The 20,240-nt window shown below is 40.3% G+C and overlaps 1 protein-coding gene across 3 annotated transcripts in view; it reads left to right on the top strand.

The window, feature by feature from the left end:
• Positions 1-20,240, top strand: part of LOC131246419 (uncharacterized) — a 68,698-nt gene that overhangs the window by 19,558 nt on the left and 28,900 nt on the right. For all 3 annotated transcript variants that reach the window (XM_058246528.1, XM_058246527.1, XM_058246526.1), the window contains exons 5-8: positions 15,002-15,092; positions 18,160-18,265; positions 18,369-18,439; positions 19,027-19,093. In XM_058246528.1, the coding sequence (XP_058102511.1) occupies positions 15,002-15,092; positions 18,160-18,265; positions 18,369-18,439; positions 19,027-19,093 (335 nt within the window). The remainder of the gene's footprint in view (positions 1-15,001; positions 15,093-18,159; positions 18,266-18,368; positions 18,440-19,026; positions 19,094-20,240) is intronic.

Here is a 20,240-nt window from a genome sequence, read left to right as displayed (position 1 = left end):
TTTTGCTCAACGAGAGTTCTAGTGGCTAATACACACTTCCATAACCAAAATGAGAACATGAAAATCTTATTAGATCCAAGAGAGATTTGTATGATGGTGATGGGAGAAAAGTCATTTGATGCAGGACATGAAATTAAATATGAAGTGTAAGAGATCAAGCTCGTGATTATATCAATATTAAACAATCACAAAATTTCACATCCTACATACTATCAAACATTCAAAAAGGAGAATTTATGGGGGTCCGAGCCTACACAACTTTAGGGCAAGATCAAATAAAATTATAAGCCAGACAAGCCGAAAGGAGTGTAAGAATCATCCATTCTTGCAAAGGATTGTTCCTAACTCAAGAGATTCACTAAGTTTCAATTTGGGGGAAAATCTAGGGTTTGAAAATTGGGGATAATTGGGATTTGGGACTCTTTAGGGTTAGGTGTTTGGATTAAGGAGTTTTTTTTTTTTTTTTTCCCTTTTTTTTTTAAAAAAAAGTTAAAAGAGAAGGAAATAGAGGAAAAAGAGAACCTGAGATGAGCCACGCACACTGGACCGCAGATGGGCCTGGACGCACGTGCGTAATAGGTCGTCCGCATGTGTGTGGGGCCCAAAAAGTTGGAAATCGACTTCTAGACTAGGATCGGCCAGGGATGGGCTGCCTCCATACCAAGTTTCATGTCGATCCGTCACAAGGTGTGTGCGTAGTACTCCGCCGAAGTTTCAGTCCTTCAGATAGGCCAGAAACTGAAGATCTGTTTGTGCACTTCTGTAGGAGAAAACGTGGATGTGAAAAAGGGTGACACTGATGGTGAAAGGGGTGTAGAGGGTGATGATGTGATGTGTAAGAAGATGGAGATGGTTTGGAGCGGATGTGGCTTCGCACCACGGTAGTTAACCTTTCGAAGAAGGGAGGGCTTAGCACCCAATTCGATTCTTAAACTCAAAGAGGGAGGAAGAAACGTAGGAATTTTTATTCATAAAATATCATAGCAATACCTACATGGGATTGCTATATTTATAAGAAAACCCGAAACCCAAAAAAGACAATTACCCTTGCTCCATGTGTGCGCACTAATACCAAAGCTAAAGTAAATAAAATAACTAATTTAAGCAATCAAAGCCGTTCATGATGTTTCTAATAAACAAAAATAGTCAAAACTCAAAATCCTAGATCATCTAAAGTAGTGGGCCACGATCATGAGATCCGATGGTAGGATCTATGTGATGATTAGGTCCACTCCAATGCTCTATAACGCAGCCCCCTAATTATGAGGCCCTCCAAAAATGTCGTCGTCAATCCAAATCAAAAGTGGGGCCCGCCTCCTTCTCGAATACGTGCATAGAAGGGGTGTGTGCATGATGTCCCCATCAACTCTCCGCGGCTGCGAGGGTTTCGCCACTGGCGAAACAAAGCTCCTGAACTGCTCCAAGATGTCTGGATCAAGTCTCCGAAGCTCCTCCTCAGTAAGCCACGTACTGTCTGAAGCTAGGCGTGACTTCCACTTGACAAGGAACTTTTGAAAACTGCCGTCTCGCGTCGATACAATCTGATGGTCTAGAATATCCTCTATCTCCTCTCTGGATGTGGGAAGGGTAGTCATAGGAGGTAGATGCTGGGAAGATGGGTCGGGAAGAGGCCATGGGTCAAGGGAAAGATCTGGGGAACTGGGATGGTTAAGAGAAAGGCTTGACAATGTGTCAGTGGTCCCCTGAAATGAAACTAGATCCTCCACATTGAATGTGGAACTAATTTTCATGGAAGGTAGAAGATCTACCACATACGCATTGGGACTTTCGTTTTATAATTTTGAATAGTCCAGTGCTACTCACGTGTAATTTCCGAACTGTTCCTGAGGATACCGCTCTGGCTTGATGCGTACCATCACAGAGTCCCCTACATTGAATTCCTTGAATCGTTTATGTTGGTTTGCAAAAAAATTGTATTGTTCATTACTAGCATTGATCTTTTGCCTGATTTCTTGATGTAATGAATGAATATGATATGCAAAGGATTCTATAGACTCTGATGGCCTATGAGACAGGGAAATGGGGACAAGATCAATAGGGTTTTTAGCTTTATAACTAGTAACGACTTCAAATGGACAAACTTGTGGATCTATTGACAGAACTATTAAATGCAAACTCGGCGATAGGTAGTGCAGTGTCCCACGTCCTGGTGTGCTCCCCCACTAAACACCTGAGCAAATTTCCTAGGCTCCTATTGACCACCTCAGTCTGACCATCAGTCTGAGGGTGGTAGGCAGAAGAAAATTGGAGTCTAGTACTCATCATATGCCATAGTGTCTTCCAAAAATAACTCATAAATTGCACGTCACGGTCAGACACTATTGTTTTGGGTAACCCATGAAGTTTGACAACCTCATTAAAGAACAATTTGGCAACAGGGGATGCGTCAGAGGTCTTCGAACAAGGGATGAAGTGGGCCATTTTAGAAAAACGGTCCACGAAAATAAATATGGAATCGTGGTTGTGAATGGTCTTGGGGAGCCCAAGCACGAAGTCCATACTGATGTCCTGCCAAGGGGCGAATGGAACTAGCAAAGGTGTGTATAGCCCTGTATTATGCTTTTTTTGTTTTGCCAGTTGACAAGTATAACACTGCCCTATAATTTTGGCCACGTCTCGCTTGAGGCTTGGCCAATAAAATCTATCCTCTACTAGGGCAATGGTCTCGTCTCCACCAAAATGACCTGCGACCCCTCTTGAATGTAACTCCTAAACAAGAAAATCACGGAGGGAGGTGCGAGGTATGCGCAAACGGTCACTCCTAAACAAATATCCGTTCAATATTAAATACTCACTATTAGCTCCTGACGGACTCTCTAATAATGATGCGTACACAACTCCAAAATTTAGGCGCTCAAAATAATCCTCTCTGACACGCTTGAGCCTCGTGACTTCGACACTCATGGAATTGAGTAATGTGACTCGACGACTTAACGCGTTGGCAGACTTATTCTCTACACTGGCCTTGTGCTTAAGCACAAAAGTGTATTCTTGTAGGAACTGAACCCACTTGCCGTGCCTAGGGTTTAATTTCTTTTGAGAGTTCAGATATCTCAACGCCTCATGATCTGAGAACAAGACAAATTCTTGCGGCAATAGATAGTGATGCCAGTGGCATAACGACTGCACTACCGCATAGAATTCTGTCATAGGTGGAGTATTTTTGCTTCGCTTCATTTAGTTTTTCACTAAAAAAGGAGACAGGGTGCCCTTCCTGATTAAGTACTCCTATACCAACTCCTGATGTGTCGCATGTGACCTAAAAAACTTTCTAAAAATCCGAAAGTCGCATGACTGGAGCCTCGATCATCTTAGCCTTTATCTCGTTGAAGGCCTTCGAGGCTGCCTTCGTCCATTGAAACTCTCATTTTTTTACGCAATCCGTGATGGAAGCCATAATGGAACTGAAGCCCCGAATGAACCGCTTATAAAAGGTGGCCAAGCCGTGAAAGTTGCGCACCTTGTGAATATTGCGGGGTTTAGGCCAATTGATAATGGCCTTGACTTTCTCGGGATCTGCAGACACACCCTCAGATGACACAACAGAACCTAAGAAGATAACACTGCTAGACATAAACACACACTTCTTTAGGTTGGCGTACAATTTTTCGGCTCTAAGGATCCCACAAACCTGCCTCAAATGGTTGATGTGTTGTTCCTTGGTCATGCCATAAATTAGGATATCATCAAAATAGACGACTAGAAACTTCCCCACGAAGGGCCTCAACACTTGGGTCATCACATGCATGAAGGTACTCGGGGCATTAGTCAGCCCAAAAGGCATGACTAGCCACTCGTATAGCCCATCCTTCATCTTGAAGGCCGTCTTCCACTCATCGCCAGGGCGTATACGGATTTGGTGATAACCACTTTTGAGGTCAATTTTCGAGAAGATAGTAGCATTGGCCATCATGTCCAACATGTCATTAAGACGCGGTATGGGAAACCAATACTTGATTGTGATTTTGTTGATGACTCTATTATCAACACACATCCTCCATGTGTCATCTTTCTTACGTGTAAGAAGGGCGGGCACAATACACGGGCTCGTGCTTTCTCGAATGAAACCCTTTTCTAGGAGCTCACCAACCTGCCTCTTCAACTCTGCATGCTCCTCTGGGTTCATTCTGTAATGAGGGAGGTTTGGTAGAGTCGCCCAGGGACTAAATCAATGGCGTGTTGTATATCCCTCATAGGGGGAAGCTCATTCGGTAGATCATCAGGAAAGACATCATGAAACTCATTCACTATCGGAATGGCTTCAGTGGATAACTCTACACTAGCCTCTGGTGCACTCTCCCTAGCCACAAGGGCATACACCATCGAGTCTGACTCTGTCTCTCGTTCAAAGTCTTTGTCATGTAGAATATGGAGAGGCTTAGACTTGGACTTCGATTCCTTCAATTCCTTCGGGCCGCTCACACCGCTCTTTGTGGTGGACTCCTTTCCAGTTGTGTTCTTGGGTGGGAGAGGATTTAGCTTGACTTTCTTGCCCTCAAACCAGTATGTACACACATTCGAAGGACCAAATATGGTGACATCCCTGTCATAGAGCCAGGGCCTACCCAAAATGATGTGGCCAACATCCATGGGAACAACATCACACTAGAGTGTCTTTATACGATTCAAACTGAATAGGAACAAGATAACGGTGCGAGATTGGAATGAAAGTCTCATCAACTCAAGACACTTTATAGGGTTAAGGATGGGTTTCAAGCTTCAAGCCCAAACGGCTCACATTGCCAGTTGATGTCACATTGGTATAATTACCACTATCCACGATCATCTTACAACTCTGATCACCACATTTTGCATAGATATAAAAGATCGTGTTGCGGCGCCAATTGTCGGTATTCTTTGTTTGTGCAAAGGCGTAACGAACAACTGCAAGTTTCTTAGTTTCTTGCACTCCCTCTTCCTCATCACAAGGAATCTCCGCTGGCTCATATTCTTCCTCATCACCATCACTTTCTGGGGGCACTACTTCTACTTGTGCATCAACAAAGAACACCTTGGTGCCCTCTTTCGTCCCACACTGGTGGGCAAAGTGACCAAACCCCTGAAATCTAAAACACCTAGTTGCATTGCCTCTACGTGAGCTAGACCCAACTACTCCTTTACCCTTATCATCCTTGGGCCTAGACTGAAAACTACTGGAAGGCTTGTATTGATATCCAGTGCCAGGCTTAGCCCCAGAAGGGTTGGCCTTAGCGCCAGAATTATGGGACTCAAACCGCCTTCTCACATATGCCTTGAGGTATTGCTCGACCTTTAACACTACTTGATACATTTATTCAAGAGTGTCTATGTCTTTGGCGAGCAACTCTCTCGTCATGTCAAAACGGAGGCTCGTCTTAAATCGAGCAAAGAGTAAGCACGGGATTCTCTTCAACCTCACATCGGGTCAAGTACCCTTCGAACTTCTCAATGCATTCAGCCACACTCATGGAACCCTGTCGAAGAGATTACTAATTTTCAACCAGCCTCAAGTCCTTTCGAATTTCTTTCATTTCTTCCCAATGGACTATTGGGGGTTCCCTTAACATTTCTTCCTTTCGTTCTATGATAGTTCAAAACCTCTTTGCTTGGCCCACAAGCTTCATCCTAGTAAATCGGACTTGGCGAGCATCTGACATGTCATACCACTCAAAATAGTGGTCCATATCTGCTAACTATTCTAAAAAAGCTTTAGGGTCCCTGTGGCCATTAAACGTAGGGGCCTCTATCCTAACTCCCTCGAGGAGTTGCGCATCTGGGTCATAATGATCACGATGCCCCTCGCGGGGTGGGTGCACGGGTGCGTGCCCATGATTGTTTCCTTGGCCACTCCCATTTCCATGTCTATCCTCCTGACCACCTGCTTGAGATTGGGTATCTTGACCAATGGTGGTGTTTGCTCGGGTGGAGGTTTCAATTTGATGGATGCGTGCATCTAATTGGTCCAATCAATTATTAACTTGTTGCGAAGATGCTTTGATGCTTGCATCCCTGGTGTCCAACTTTAGGGTTATTCTCCTAAGAGACTCGGTAAGTTGGTTGGTGTTCATGATGGGGTGCAGGCCAAAGCCGCGTCCAGTACATGTGGGCATGCACTACACAACTCAAGGGGTCCTAAGATGCAATTATATGCGCCTAGACTCCACTATATGCACCCTAATGACATTAGATGAACCTATAGGACTCTATATGGACGAAATTACACAACTCTACAAAAATCCAACAATATGGCTGTCAAAATAAATGGACAACAGAAAATTCAGCGATGTGAATTGCTAACTTTTTGATAATAGAAATTTCAACAGCTTATATCATGAATTATGGACCTCTAAACAGCCCTAACTGAATCGGTGTGGTGTATGAAAAAAAAAATGAACTAACCCCTAATCATGCATTGTATTCCCCTATGACAACCTTGTGCTTTGACACCAAATTTGATGCAGGACATGAAATTAAATATGAAGTGCAAGAGATCAAGCTCGTGATTATACCAATATTAAACAATCACAAAATTCCACATCTTATATACTATTAAACATTCAAAAAGGGGAATCTATGGGGGTCCAAGCCTACACAACTTTAGGGTTGGATTAAATAAAATTATAAGCCAAACAAGCCCAAAGGAGTGTAAGAATCATCCATTCTTGCAAAGGATTGTTCTCAACTCAAGAGATTCATTAAGTTTCAATTTTGGGGAAAATCTAGGGTTTGAAAATTGGGGATAATTGGGATTTGGGACTCTTTAGGGTTAGGGATTTGGATTAAGGGTTTTTTTTTTTTTAAAATTATAGTCAAAAGAGAAGGAAATAGAGGAAAAAGAGAACCTGGGATGAGCCACGCACGCCAGATCGCGGATGGGCACGCACGTGTGTGACAGGTCGTCTGCATGTGTGTGGGGCCCACAAAGTCGAAAACCGACTTCTAGGCTAGGATCGGCCAGGGATGGGCTGCCTCCATACCAAGTTTCACGTCGATCCGTCGCAAGGTGTGTGCGTAGTACTCCGCCGAAGTTTCAGCCCCTCAGATGGGCCAGAATCCGAAGATCTGTTCGTGCACTGTTGTTAGAGAAAACATGGCTGCGAAAAAGGATGAAACTGATGCTGAAAGGGGTGCAGAGGGTGATGGATGTGATGTGTAAGAAGATGGAGATGGTTTGGAGCGGATGTGGCTTCGCACCACTGTAGTTAACCCTTCGAAGAAGGGAGGGCTTCGCACCCAATTTGATTCTTCAACCCAAAGAGAGAGAGAGAGAGGAAGAAACGCATGAATTTTTCTTCATAAAATATCATTTCAATACCTACATGGGATTGCTATATTTATAAGAAAACCCTAAACCCAAAAAAGACAAAATTACCCTTGCATCTTGTGCGCGCACTAATACCAATGCTAAAGCAAATAAAATAACTAATCTAAGCAATCAAAGCCGTTCATGATGTTTCTAATGACAAAAATAGTCAAAACTCAAAATCCTAGATCATCTAAAGTAGTGGGCCACGATCATGAGATCCGATGGTAGGATCTATTTGATGATCGGGTCCACTCCAATGCTCCATAATGTAGCCCCCTAATTATGAGGCGCTCCAAAGACGTCATCGATCCAAATTAATACCGGGTCCCGCCTCCTCCTTGAATACGTGTGTAGAGGGGGTGTGTGCATGATGTCCCCATCAGTCATCCCTCTTTCACTGTCATATAGAGGTTCGGGGAAGCAGGAAGAATTAGATGATTCTCAAATCGGAAGAAAAGTGAGAAAGAAAGAGCAACAAGAGGGATTAGAGAAAGGAGGGAGGTAGTGTTAGGGGAATAAGGAATAAGATATTCTCAGATATCATGTGAAATGGAAGAAAGAGAGAGAAGAAGGTGGGAATGTGGAACGGAGAGAGATCTCCCCCTCTACCAAATAGTTCAACTTATAATAAAAAACGTTAAAAAGAAATAAGAATCTTAAATTACACAGATAAGTACGATTGTAACAAAATCTACCTTAGAGGATATCTATAATTATGGTACACTGCGGGTGCAAATAAGTCCGTGTACATTAATAACTCAAATACAATGCACCACTGGTGCACAGAAGGCCATGTACACTGACAATAACCATCTCATGAAATATTTGAAAGATGGAGAAAACTTTCTTCTGTGGATTTCACAAGATAAATGCCAAGTACCTTGAGTACCACCATTAATGAGAAAAACATAATATTTGTAACCAAACACAGAAAGCACCAAAGAAGTGTCCCAAACATTAGTATATACGAGTGAATGGACATCACACTTTGCATTAAAACTATTTCGATAAGATAACCAATAATGTTTAGGTAATTAACATGTCTCACAAAACAATTCATTCACACTTTTAGACTTAAAACCCAAAAAGGAAACAACAAATTTGAGACTTCTACTCAGTATATGCCCAAGACAAAGATGGTAATACAAAAGCTGATCAATAGCTAATTGAGAAGAACTTGAAGTCTGAAGAGTCTAGCCAACATCATCCAAAGGTTAATAAAGATCAAAGTCTGTCTTATTTGTGTTTAACCCCAATCCTTTGTCTCGTCGTTAGGTCCTGGAAGGCATCATGAGAAGGAAAGAAGGTTACATTACAGTCAGTGTTCAAATTGTCGATGATAATATCACAATATTATCGTTATCACAACATGGGCGACATTAGGACCATAGTCTTTCATTTTCTTTCCAGTTGTCGATGATTTCTCGTCAAAACTTTGAACATTGATTTTACAGTTAAGAGACAGTAAGACGACTAACAAACAAGAAGTTAGAAAATAATAACATAGAGAATGTAAGACAAGTGAAGGGATGGTGAGGCATTGGTGGTTCCAACACCTTCACTGTGAGACTGTGAATTTAGGAGCCATCTGCCTTTTTCAAATTATTATCAGATGTGGATATTGACGAGTAAGAGTGAAATAATGAAGTCATACTGGTTATATGATATGAGTTTCTAGAATCACAGATCAGTAGTGGAGGTGGAGACTAAATGTGTAGAAGTTGATACACCTAATGGTATAATGAAGCTTTTTGAGAGGAAGAGGACGATGCGAGCGAGCAATTTCGTGAGCTGGCAACCTACCAATAGAAGATCTCAAACTCATGATTCATTACGAACACTGTCAGACGAGTCCATTGTAGCCATTAACGCTTCCCTCGGGGGTCGACCCACTAGATCCTAACATGTATCTTTAGCATGCTTGGGGTGACCACAATGAGTGCACACTAACTTGTTATGCTCATCATTTGATAAATTATTGCAGCCTCGTCCAAGATCAATAAGACCATGATCCAAAACTCCATATCTACGGCTAGTGTTGCCAAGGCCTACACCATGACTGTATCCTAAAATATAATCACTGGATCCAAAACGCTCATTGCTATTTGATCATCTTTGACACCATATCCTTTATTTTGTCCATGACGGCCGCTCATAGTTGAACTAAACATGGTAGATTGATCATAAGAATTGGAGGTAGTTTCCATCATAACTTTTCGACGACTTTCTTCTTGCTAAAGTAAAGAGAAGATGGCCCCAAGTGAAGGTGAAGGGTTCATGACTGAGACTTTGTGCAAGAATGGTTTCATATTTCGAATTTAGCTTTGCAAAAAGATGAAAAAAGTTTGTTGTTCCTCTATCTTAACCTGTCACTCTTGAGCACAACATGACCAGATTGTTCTATGGTGAACTAACTTTAGCCACAAACCTCCAAGCATGGTATAACAATCTCCCAAAGATCTCTCCCCAATGAAAGTTAGCAATCTCTTGAGTTAACTAAAACCTCAGGCTGTAATTTTCTTCTGTGAATAGGTTGTCGCAATAGAATCCCACGTCTTTAGCAGTTTCAAAATATGTTCGCTTGTACCTTAAGTGCAGGGTTGCGATGTAGTAATAATCTTGGTGAGACCGAGGTCATACCCATAGGGACTGAATATATGTGAATCAATTGAGAATTAGAACTAGAAACTAAAATAAATGCTGTATTTGAAGAGATGTTGTTTTGAAGCAAAATTATCAAATTATGGGAACTAGAGCGCTAAGGATCCACTTGCAGATATCCTAATGCGTCCTTGATTCAATCAATGCTTCAACCCGAATCAAAGTCCTGATCTATCCAGTTGGATGATAGAGCGGTTAAAACATCATAAACTGTTCCAAAACAAATTCTAAGCATTCATAGTAATGGTCCAGGTATAACAGTCTTGTTGAATTGATCGTAGAGAGTTTTAAGCATCTACCATACCCGTAGTTAAAGAATTCTATAGATCAAACAACCATAAATGAAAGAGAGAGCATTCATGAAGTTCCTAAGCATCCACCGTGCCCGGAGTCGACGATAGATCAAAGTAATAATAAAAAACACTTCTTTAATTCAAACCATAACTATGAAATATTCAACATAAACTTCATGAACGTGAATCAAAGTAAGAAAAGCATTAAAATAAATTACAAGCTTCACCCCTTAGCTCTAGCTAAGAGATTAGTCAATCTTAGACATGATTGAAACTAAAACTCTTAAAGAAAAACATGAAAAATTAAGGAAGAAGAAAGAACTCCCTGACTCTACTCCTCTAACCCTAATTCGTGTTTAGAATCCCTTGGAGAACCCAAATATACAGGCTTTGTTCGGCTGACTTTGGAAACTACCTCAAATTTACACACTTTGTGCACCTTCGATGTCATCGAAGATGGAAGTTCAGGTTGAATTCAAATTGCGCGCCTTTTTGCACTGCGTAGCCTTTCATTTCATTGAATAGTCTTCGATGTCATCGAACAGGTTCGTGATGCAATCGAAAATGGTCCAGAACCATCCAACGAGTTGAGCTTGAAAATCTAGAATTCTCCATGTCATCGAATTGTCTTCGATGACATCGAACCTTGCCTTCGATGAGAGTGAAGGGTCTTTGATGGAATCGAACTTTGCACCCAATTGTCCTGCAACAAACTTGAATTTTCACTAAAATCTCGATGTGAACGATTGTCCTTTAATGGCATCGAACACTTACTTCAATAGCATTGAAGTGTGTTTGTTGCAATCGACATGTCAAGTTCAACAACTTTGAATTTCTGCACTTCGCAAATTCGATTTTCTTCTTTCTTCACTTAGTTTTCTTGGATCTTAGACTCTTGAAATCTTCAATCTTGGCCTCCAACTATCCAATCATTGCTTTAGCAATTCTTGAGCATCAAATCCATACTTCTAGCATCCTTTTCACTTCAAGCTCTCAAAATTACCTTGTAAGACAAACATGTATAAATATATTGATTAAGTGCTATCATGTTCATAAAACCAAGGTATAAACAGGGGGAAATATGCAATATTTGACACTCAACAAAATACCCAAAAGTATCTCCAATTTCAGCCTTCATTAAGCGCAATAACCATCCCATAATCATCACATCATCGGCTTCTCAATCCACATAGGAAGTTTGGACTTCTCAATCGCTAGAATGGTCCCATATATTTATCCCAAGTTTTTTTTGACTGTTAATAAACATATGGGCTGACAGGGACCATGACAGATATTTTGCACCATCAAATCTAACATTGGTAATTTGCCAACCTGGATTATCGTCTATTCCACATAGACTAATTCCCCATGGAATGACCGAGGAATTTGAAATATCACTTGAATATGAAGATGTGCCTTCCATTTTGCTAAAAAATACTCCCAACTACTAGAAACCACCCAAAGCTACTCTCAACTACACGCGCACACAGCTGTCCACAGCTCCAAACGACTTGGAATTACTCAGGGCTGACCACAACTACACATATAGAGGTGCGGTAGCTGTCTCAACCAGTGTTCGAGTTGTCGGTATCGCTACAAGTTTCGCTGGCCAGAGATATCGTTATCACTGATAATATCGCCAATAATCGGAAATGTAGGGAAAAGGGGGGAAACTTGGGGAAAATGATGGAATTTTTCAGTGAAACTTCAAGACATGGCTAAATACACATATTTACATATTTAGGAATAAAAAATTGCGAAAAGAATACATTACATAATAAGTTTTCATTTAATGGGACCCAAAAAGCATGCGATGCCATAAAAAATCACTTTAATAGCAACCAAAATGAGTTTATATATTACAAATGCAGCTGGCATACATTAATTAAGACAGGAAAAAGTAAATGAACTCAAAGAAAAAAACAAATATATGATTGATCCAGAACTTTCGTGGCCCATTAATTGTTAATCACCACTTTTTCCTTTGGTATGGTCCACTTGATAATTGGATGTACTTATTTTTTGGATAATAAGCTAAAATGATTTGGTATCTACACCGTTAACTCATTTTGACAAATCATTTTATGGTATGGGCCAAAAAATGAAACGAATCCAAATCTTAGGTGGACCACACCACATGAAAAAGTGATCATTGAATGGCAACCATTAAAAAAATTATGGGGGCTACATAAGTTTTGGAGCAAGCTAATATTTATGTTTTCCCTTCATTTAGGTCTATTAGGCCTTATGAACAAATTGGATGGAAAATAAACATCATGATGGGCCCCAGGAAAGCTTCAACGGTGGATATCATTCCCACCGCAACTTCCTGTGGTGTGGACCACTTGAGCCTCATATCTGGCTACATTTTGGGCTCATTCCCTAGAATAACATATCAAAATGGATGGACGGTGTAGATAAAACAAATATATCATGGTGGGCCTTACAGAGCCCTGACAGACCATTCATCTCTAGGCTCTTGATCCGCGCCAACGCCGATTTTCCTAGCAGCAGAGTTACCTGAGAACTTTATGAGAACTCATCATATGTGATGTGAGTCCAAAATCTGAACAGTCTAAGTGATGCAGCACTCCATGAAACTTCTATGGTTCAACTTTTGCTTTTATTTAAGACTTCAGTGGGCCATTATAAAAGAAAACAATTTTCTCCCTTGATTTGCATCTTTCTTTGCTATGGCCCACCAGAGTTTTAGATCAGGGTAAAATTTGGTTCCTTGGAGTTTCATGGGATGCCACATCACATGAATAGTTCAGATTGGAGGCCCACTACATGTGTGAAAAGATGCGTACGTGCCTCATGTAGCCGTGCCCGATGAAAAAGGACGCAGATTTGCTATATGGCAGGTTGAGTAGCGAGACTCGCTACTGAAGTGACGTCACCAAGTTATGTGGATCCTATCATGATGTATATGTTGTATCCACACCGTCCATCCATTTGGAGAGAACATTTTAAGGCATGATCAAAAGAATTAGGCAGATCCAAAACTATAATGGACGCCACCACGGAAAATAGTGGAGTGAGTTACACCCACCATTGAAACCTTCCTAAGGTTCACCGTAATGTTTATTTGAGATCTAATCTGTTCATAAGTTAACACAAACATTAAATAAGGTAAAACACAAATATCAGCTTCATTGAAAACTTTTGTGGCCATTAGAAATTTTTAATGGTGAGCGTCACTCTCTCCACTTTTTCTGTGGTGGGGTCCACTCGAGATTTGGATCTGAATCATTCTTTGGCTCATGACCTAAAATGGTCTCTCAAAATGGATGGACGGTGTGGATACAAAACATACATCATGGTGGGACCCACAGAACTTGGTGACGTCACTTCAGTAGCGAGTTCGCTACTCAACCCGTCAGTAGCACATCCGCGCTCGATAAAAAAGGGCTCCGAACCCATTTTTCATCCGAGAGACCCTGAAACCCTAGATTCTTCCCCAAATCTTCGGATTTCTCTGGATCTTTTTTTTCATTTTCTTCCTAAATCAATTCCGTTAACAATCTAATAGAAGAAAAAAGAAAAGGGAATTGAGATTTTCTTTATGGTAACCTACGAATGGTGAGCTTCGATTCAAATGGCCCACCAAATACAGCTTCCAATCAGGGTAATCTATTCTGCAGGTGCAGAAATCCACCCTATTGAAAGTTTCCCTCTCTCTCTCTCTCTCTCTCTCTCTCTCTTTTCCCAATTTTTTCAGAATATTTCTTCCGACATGTTTCGTATCGTTGGACTGCGATACCGACACTATCGGCCAATATATCGGCCGATATTGAGAACATTGAGTGACAACTGGACTTTTCGCAAAAAATCGATAAAATCGGCGATATTAGGAAGAGAAACGAAAAAAGGGAGTTTCGGTGTCGTAACTCTAGCGATATCGAAATTATCGGCGATAATTCGATAATATCGCCGATAATTTAAACACTGGTCTCAACATACATTTGAGTCACCATATGAGGTAATCACACCACAAAAGAACATGAAAATGCCTAAAATAGGGTTGTACGACCATTATTCCTCACATAACAATCCTCAAATCTCACCCTGTCAGCAAGGTTCTTACTTCAATAAATAGGAAGCCCTAACCTAAACTGCACTAAATCCCTACGAAAAAAAAAGAGAAAAAAAAGAAGGAAAAAACCCCCAAAGAAAAACACAGAGAAAAAAAAGGGAATCAGTGTTTTTTCCCCTAGTTTTTCCTATTTTGATTGAACTCCTTCAACAAGTTACCAAAGAATCCCATGAAAATCACCATAAATCTTCTAAAACATGCTCTTTCAAATGTCATAGTTTTTTCCCCATGGGGGTATCCAATCACACACCACTAATGTCACCCTTATGGACAATAACTTTAGCAGTGGGTCCCACCGACAAGATGTTCAATCAGTGCAAGAATCCCGCTCTGGTACTAAGTAGAAAGAAGGGGAAAGGAGAGGGCTATAGGGCGATGTAGTCCTTGTGTTGGTCCCTCATAACAAATATATGTTATCATGAAATTATTGGAAGGTACTCCACAGGAGTACAACGATAGTATACCCATGCACACACGTTTTTAGCAACAATGTTTTTACACGTTTTCAATTTTGTAGGTTGCTTCCACTAGATATTGAAGAAATTATTCTTTTATATTCATTTGTTGATCTATTAATTGCTCGTTTTTGAGTGCTTAACTAGACATTGTTTATCTATTCATATTAGAATGTTTTTCTACTTGTAGAGGCACCTGGATTAGCTAGTGGTTTAAGCGGAACATCTAGAAATGTTGTATCGGATCGTCAATTTGAAGAGCGGTTGGAAGTGGTTAGAAGGTATGTTTATAACAATACTAATATGCACATCATTTTCTTTTGAAGTACATATATACAATTTTCAAAATTTCTTATGGAAGTATCTATGCCTTCATTTCTTGGATTGACTAATTGAAATTGCTTCTTTGATTTGCAAAGTCGACTCATAATTATTGGTATATGTTTATATGATTATGACCCTAATAAGAATGACGTTTGTAGGTATGAGGTTTTGTATGGCGGTCCTTCCGACTTTAGTCATTTGTATAATATGTGCTCATTAGATATCTTGTTGTGGGTTTTGTATGGAGGTCCTTCCAACATATTAAAAGTTGGGCCTTCAATTAGTTAATTTAGGTGAGAAAATGGGGGAATATTGGATTTTCCCAATTTCCCCCAATTTTGATTCTCGAATATTCGATTTTCAACTCAAATCCATGTCAATGCATGAGAATCATGCATCGACATGGATTAGTTGTGAAGTCTGTGCCAAAAGAAAGGGGAAAACATTTTTTAAGTTAGCTGTTAACTTTTTTGGTTTTGATCCACCGACTCCGTCTCAATTTCTCCCCCAAATGTGGGATATTATTCACAAAAACTGAAAAGTGGTTGAAATCCACTCCCAAACAGATCTCCAAAAAAATAAAAAATAAAAAAGGAAAATCATTTTTTTTTTTCAATTTTTCTCAATTTATCAGTATTTGCGCACACTGCCCCTGTGTCATCGGTGATAATATCGTCGATACAAGTGATACATGGAAAAAGTTATAAAGGGCTTGTGGCGATATTTCACTGATATATTGGCAATATTTGAAAGAAAAGAAATGAGATTCCTGTGGGTTTCAGTAACGCCAGTCTAGCGATACCGATAATATCAATATATATCGGGGATATTTGGATCACTACACGCAAGTGTGTGAAAGGGGTCTCTCAATTCGACACTAGCAAAATAGGCCTTCTTTTGAGGATGGTTGACTAGATTTCAACACATCTTTCTCGTATGACAAGGTCGATCACAATGAGTGCAAGCCAACTTGTCTTTGACACCAGTGGGGAAATTACCACTGTCACCATTGCCATGCCTATGAAGGCCATAGTTCATTCTCATTGCAGAAGAGCACCACACACACTCACAAATTATAAATTTCAATGCTGTAGGTCTTGTCCACACTAGATAGCACTGCACATGCTCATAGATCAATCAAGACATGCACCACTACTTGAGCATGCTCCAATTCAAATACACCATTCACACTCCACAAATGAGCTTACACACAGCCCACACTCTCCCCCAAGTACGGAAAGAGAACACATTCAACCCACTACAATAACTAAACAAGTAATCATCCTTGGAAAACAGCCCCCCAAAAATTTCAAAAAATTGCAAAGTACCCCTAGTGCATCCAATAATGGAAGAGCTTGTCTCAACTAATCATAAAGCAGCCTCAAATTTAACCGAAAGCTATCATTCATCGCGCGTTACCGTATACGGTCACCTAACTAGTACACTAATTCAAAACAATTTTGAAAACGTAGCTATGTTACTTGTATGACAAAGCTATTCCATTAAAAAACCTTCATAACTCACTCATATCTCATCCATACATGAAACATGTTTTTATATTTTCGTAACACTCAGAATATCCATGTGAAGAAACACCACACAAGTCCTCAGAAAAAAAAAACAGTACAGTAGAAAATCAAAATCTGGACCATTTCCTGACTTTTTCTATTTTGCGTGAGATGCCTGAAAAACTTACCAAAAAATCTCAGAAAAATCACCATAAATCTTCTAAATGAAGATCTTTCAGATCCCACACTTTCTTGGTCATGGGGACAGCCGACCCTACACTGCTGACATCACCTCTATAATGTGATGACATCAGCATTGGCCCCACGAAAAACTATTGCGGTCGGCACACTAATGTTGTTTTGATACCAAGTAGAAAGGAGAGGAAGGAAAGAATGAGAAAGGTGGAAATATGAGAGGAAAGCGGCTAAGAGAGTTTAGGGCGGAGATTTTTTTAGCCCAATGACTAACATATATTTATGTATGAGATAAAGAAAGGTGTATGGTACTCCAGAGTAATACAATAGAATATGCACATGCATACATAAAAGAAAATATCTCGATAGAAGTCAACCATAAAACAGATGGTTAAATTGGTGTGATTATCATTTACTACAATAATGTTAATCATCCAGTTTAAGGGTTGTAAGTGGAGGGTTATATTGTGGGAATTGGGAAATACCCAGTTTAAGAGTTGTAAATGGGAAGATAATTTGGATAATTGAGGTATTGCTGTCTTTCCTTTTTTGACGGTAATGCAGGATGATTCCTTACCATTACCTTTTCATGTTTTTCATGTACCTCCTTTTTGTTTCATGCTAGTAAATATCTCATTGCCATTCAAAAAAAAAAAAATAACATTCCAGTTGGTACCTGTCAAATGGTTGTGTGGGAAAAAAAATGTTGAATGGTCCCAATTCATTGGAAGAAATTAGATGGTTTAGATTGTCCATTGATGTGATTTTGATCTATGCTTAGTCTTGTGTTCTGATTGGTCTTCATGTATGTCACATGTATCTCATATGATTAGCTACAATTTATTACCAAATGGCTGACGAACATTGGAGAGTCTACCCCTTTCAAAATCTCCATCTAAATTCTAAAAGCAATAAGACTGTAATGTGGAATAGACTAGAAAACAACAGGTTTCAGTTTTCTCTTTTTGTTCTTTTTGTGACTTCATAGCCAAATAACAAAGATTTTATTAGAGGAAATGGAAATGAAACATCATAAAGGAGTAAGTTAATGGACCAAATCTGCAGCAACCGCCATGTTAATGGATCAAATTCTGCAGCAAACCCTAACAAAATTTTCATCTTCTAAACGCTGCTCAGAGGTGCTTTCTCTATATTGGTACTTCTTTCTTTTTCATTCATTTTCTGGGTCTGCTTCCCTAGCCTATCTTGGGTTCGGAATTGTCACACAGTTAGCATGTAGTTAAGACAGTTCTCTCATATTTCGTGCATTATTTTTTAGTTGAACTATCATGGTCTTTTGAAGTCATACCATAGTCCTCAGGTCCGCACTTGAGCAAAAAAAGGCAGAGGAGAACAAAACTTATCAAGCAATTGATTATGATGCACCGGTTGAGTCAGATCAGGGTTCAATTGGACTTGGTACTAAGGTAAGATGTTCACCAATGGATGCTTTCTTCACTGAAAAGTGTAGTTCTACATTTCTGTTCATGCATTACTTTGGCCACCTATTGAAACTTGGTTGTAAAACAGGTAGGAGTTGGAATAGCAGTTGTGGTTTTTGGTCTTGTGTTTGCTTTGGGAGACTTTCTTCCTTCTGAAAGGTATCGAATAACACATTTTGTGGTTTTCCATGACTTGGCTTTTGTTGCTTCTAGTATGTCTATATTCTGGCAGCCGGCGTGAAAGTTTTGTCATGAATCTTGACAATAGTACGTCTATATTCTAGTGGCATTCTAGTCTCATGTGAGGAGGTTGGGATTTCAAAATGGGATTTTGGGTTTTAAGAATACGTGACTGGAATTGGGATTGGAGTATAGAGTAATTAGGGTTTTAAGTTTAGGGTTTGGGTGAGGGTGTGTGTGAGTGATTGAGGATGGAGATTAGGAAAGAGAGGAAGATAATAAGAAAATTGGAGATCAAAAGGAAGAAGGGCGGGCTGATGTTTTGGAAAGGTACACCTTTTCGGTAGTTCTAAATCATCTAGCACCTTGTAAGGTTAGGAGAATTCTCATAAAATTTGGGTGCAATTAGCGATGTTAAAAAAGTAACTAATGGTAGGAAAAGAAGAGTTTAAAACATGTACAATGACAAAAATATGTCCATTGCATCTCTTCACATATAAAAACGGGATTCTAAAAGTTGAGATTCGAGTTTGACCATTTCCCTCTCTATTTTTTATTTTTTTTAGTGTTGGCCCCAATGATAGTACAACAGTTGAAAAGAAGCTTACAGATGAAGAGAAAGCAACTCTGCAGGTAGAAAGATTGAGAAATATTTCTTTACTTACTAAGAATATTGATGTATGAATCTTGCTTACAAATTTAAGTTTTATGGGGCTAGACCATTATGTGCTTTACAACCCAACTATACGTAAACAAGAATATTATGTTCCCGTTAATAAAAGATTGGAATGTGTTTTCTTATCATCTGATTGCTTTACCTTTTGAATTACGTAAACTGGTAAACATATTCATCTTGTAGAGGCCATGGAGATGGGATTTACAAAAGAAATATTTTGTAGTTGAATATTGAATCCCCCCCCCCCGACACACACACACACATGGACGGATGTACCACTTGCTTTAAAAGCTCGAACTGATAGAGCATGGTGAATTAATCCCTTTATCTCAAAGCCCAGGCCTCAAATCCATGGGTTAGGTCCTTGGCCGAACCCTCCTTGTGGGCCCTAAATCTATGGGTTTCACCCTCTCGTGGGCCCCAAATCCATGGGTTCCGCCTCACACAAGCCACCTGCCTCACATGACCCCCAAATCTATGGGTTCTGCAGGCCGCCCACCTTGAGAGTGCCCCTACATCCCATACTCCATCCCACTTGAGCCTGGTGCTAAAATACGCCCACATTAATCACCCCCGACAAGGAGTCTCGAACACAAGACCTCCCGCTTTGATACCAATTTGATGTAGGACAATTAACCACTTGCTCTAAAAGCTCAAACAGTAGAGCATGATGAATTAATCCCTTTATCTCATAGCCCAGGCCCCAAATCCATGGGTTAGGTCCTCGGCCGAACCCTCCTCGTGGGCCCCAAATCCATGGGTTCCGCTCCGACGAGGCCCCCCCAACTTTATGGGTTCCGCCTCATACGATCCACCCGCCTTACACGGGCCGCCCACCCTGAGTGTGCCCCTACATCCCACAGGCCACCCTACTTGAGCCCAGTGTGAAAATGCCCTCGCATTACTACCTACCTACATACGCACGTACATACCTACCTACCTACCTACCTACCTACATACATACATACATACATACCTACACACACATGTACATACCTACCTACCTACCTACCTACATACACGTTGACATTCATACATACGTACATACCTATACACCTACACACACATACATACATACCTACATGCATGCTTGCATACATAACC

The sequence above is a fragment of the Magnolia sinica genome, chromosome 5, assembly GCF_029962835.1.
Source record: "Magnolia sinica isolate HGM2019 chromosome 5, MsV1, whole genome shotgun sequence".
In the NCBI taxonomy this organism is placed as follows: domain Eukaryota; kingdom Viridiplantae; phylum Streptophyta; class Magnoliopsida; order Magnoliales; family Magnoliaceae; genus Magnolia; species Magnolia sinica.
The sequence above is the reverse complement of the archived record's forward strand: the minus strand, read 5'-3'. Positions and strand labels throughout refer to the sequence as shown.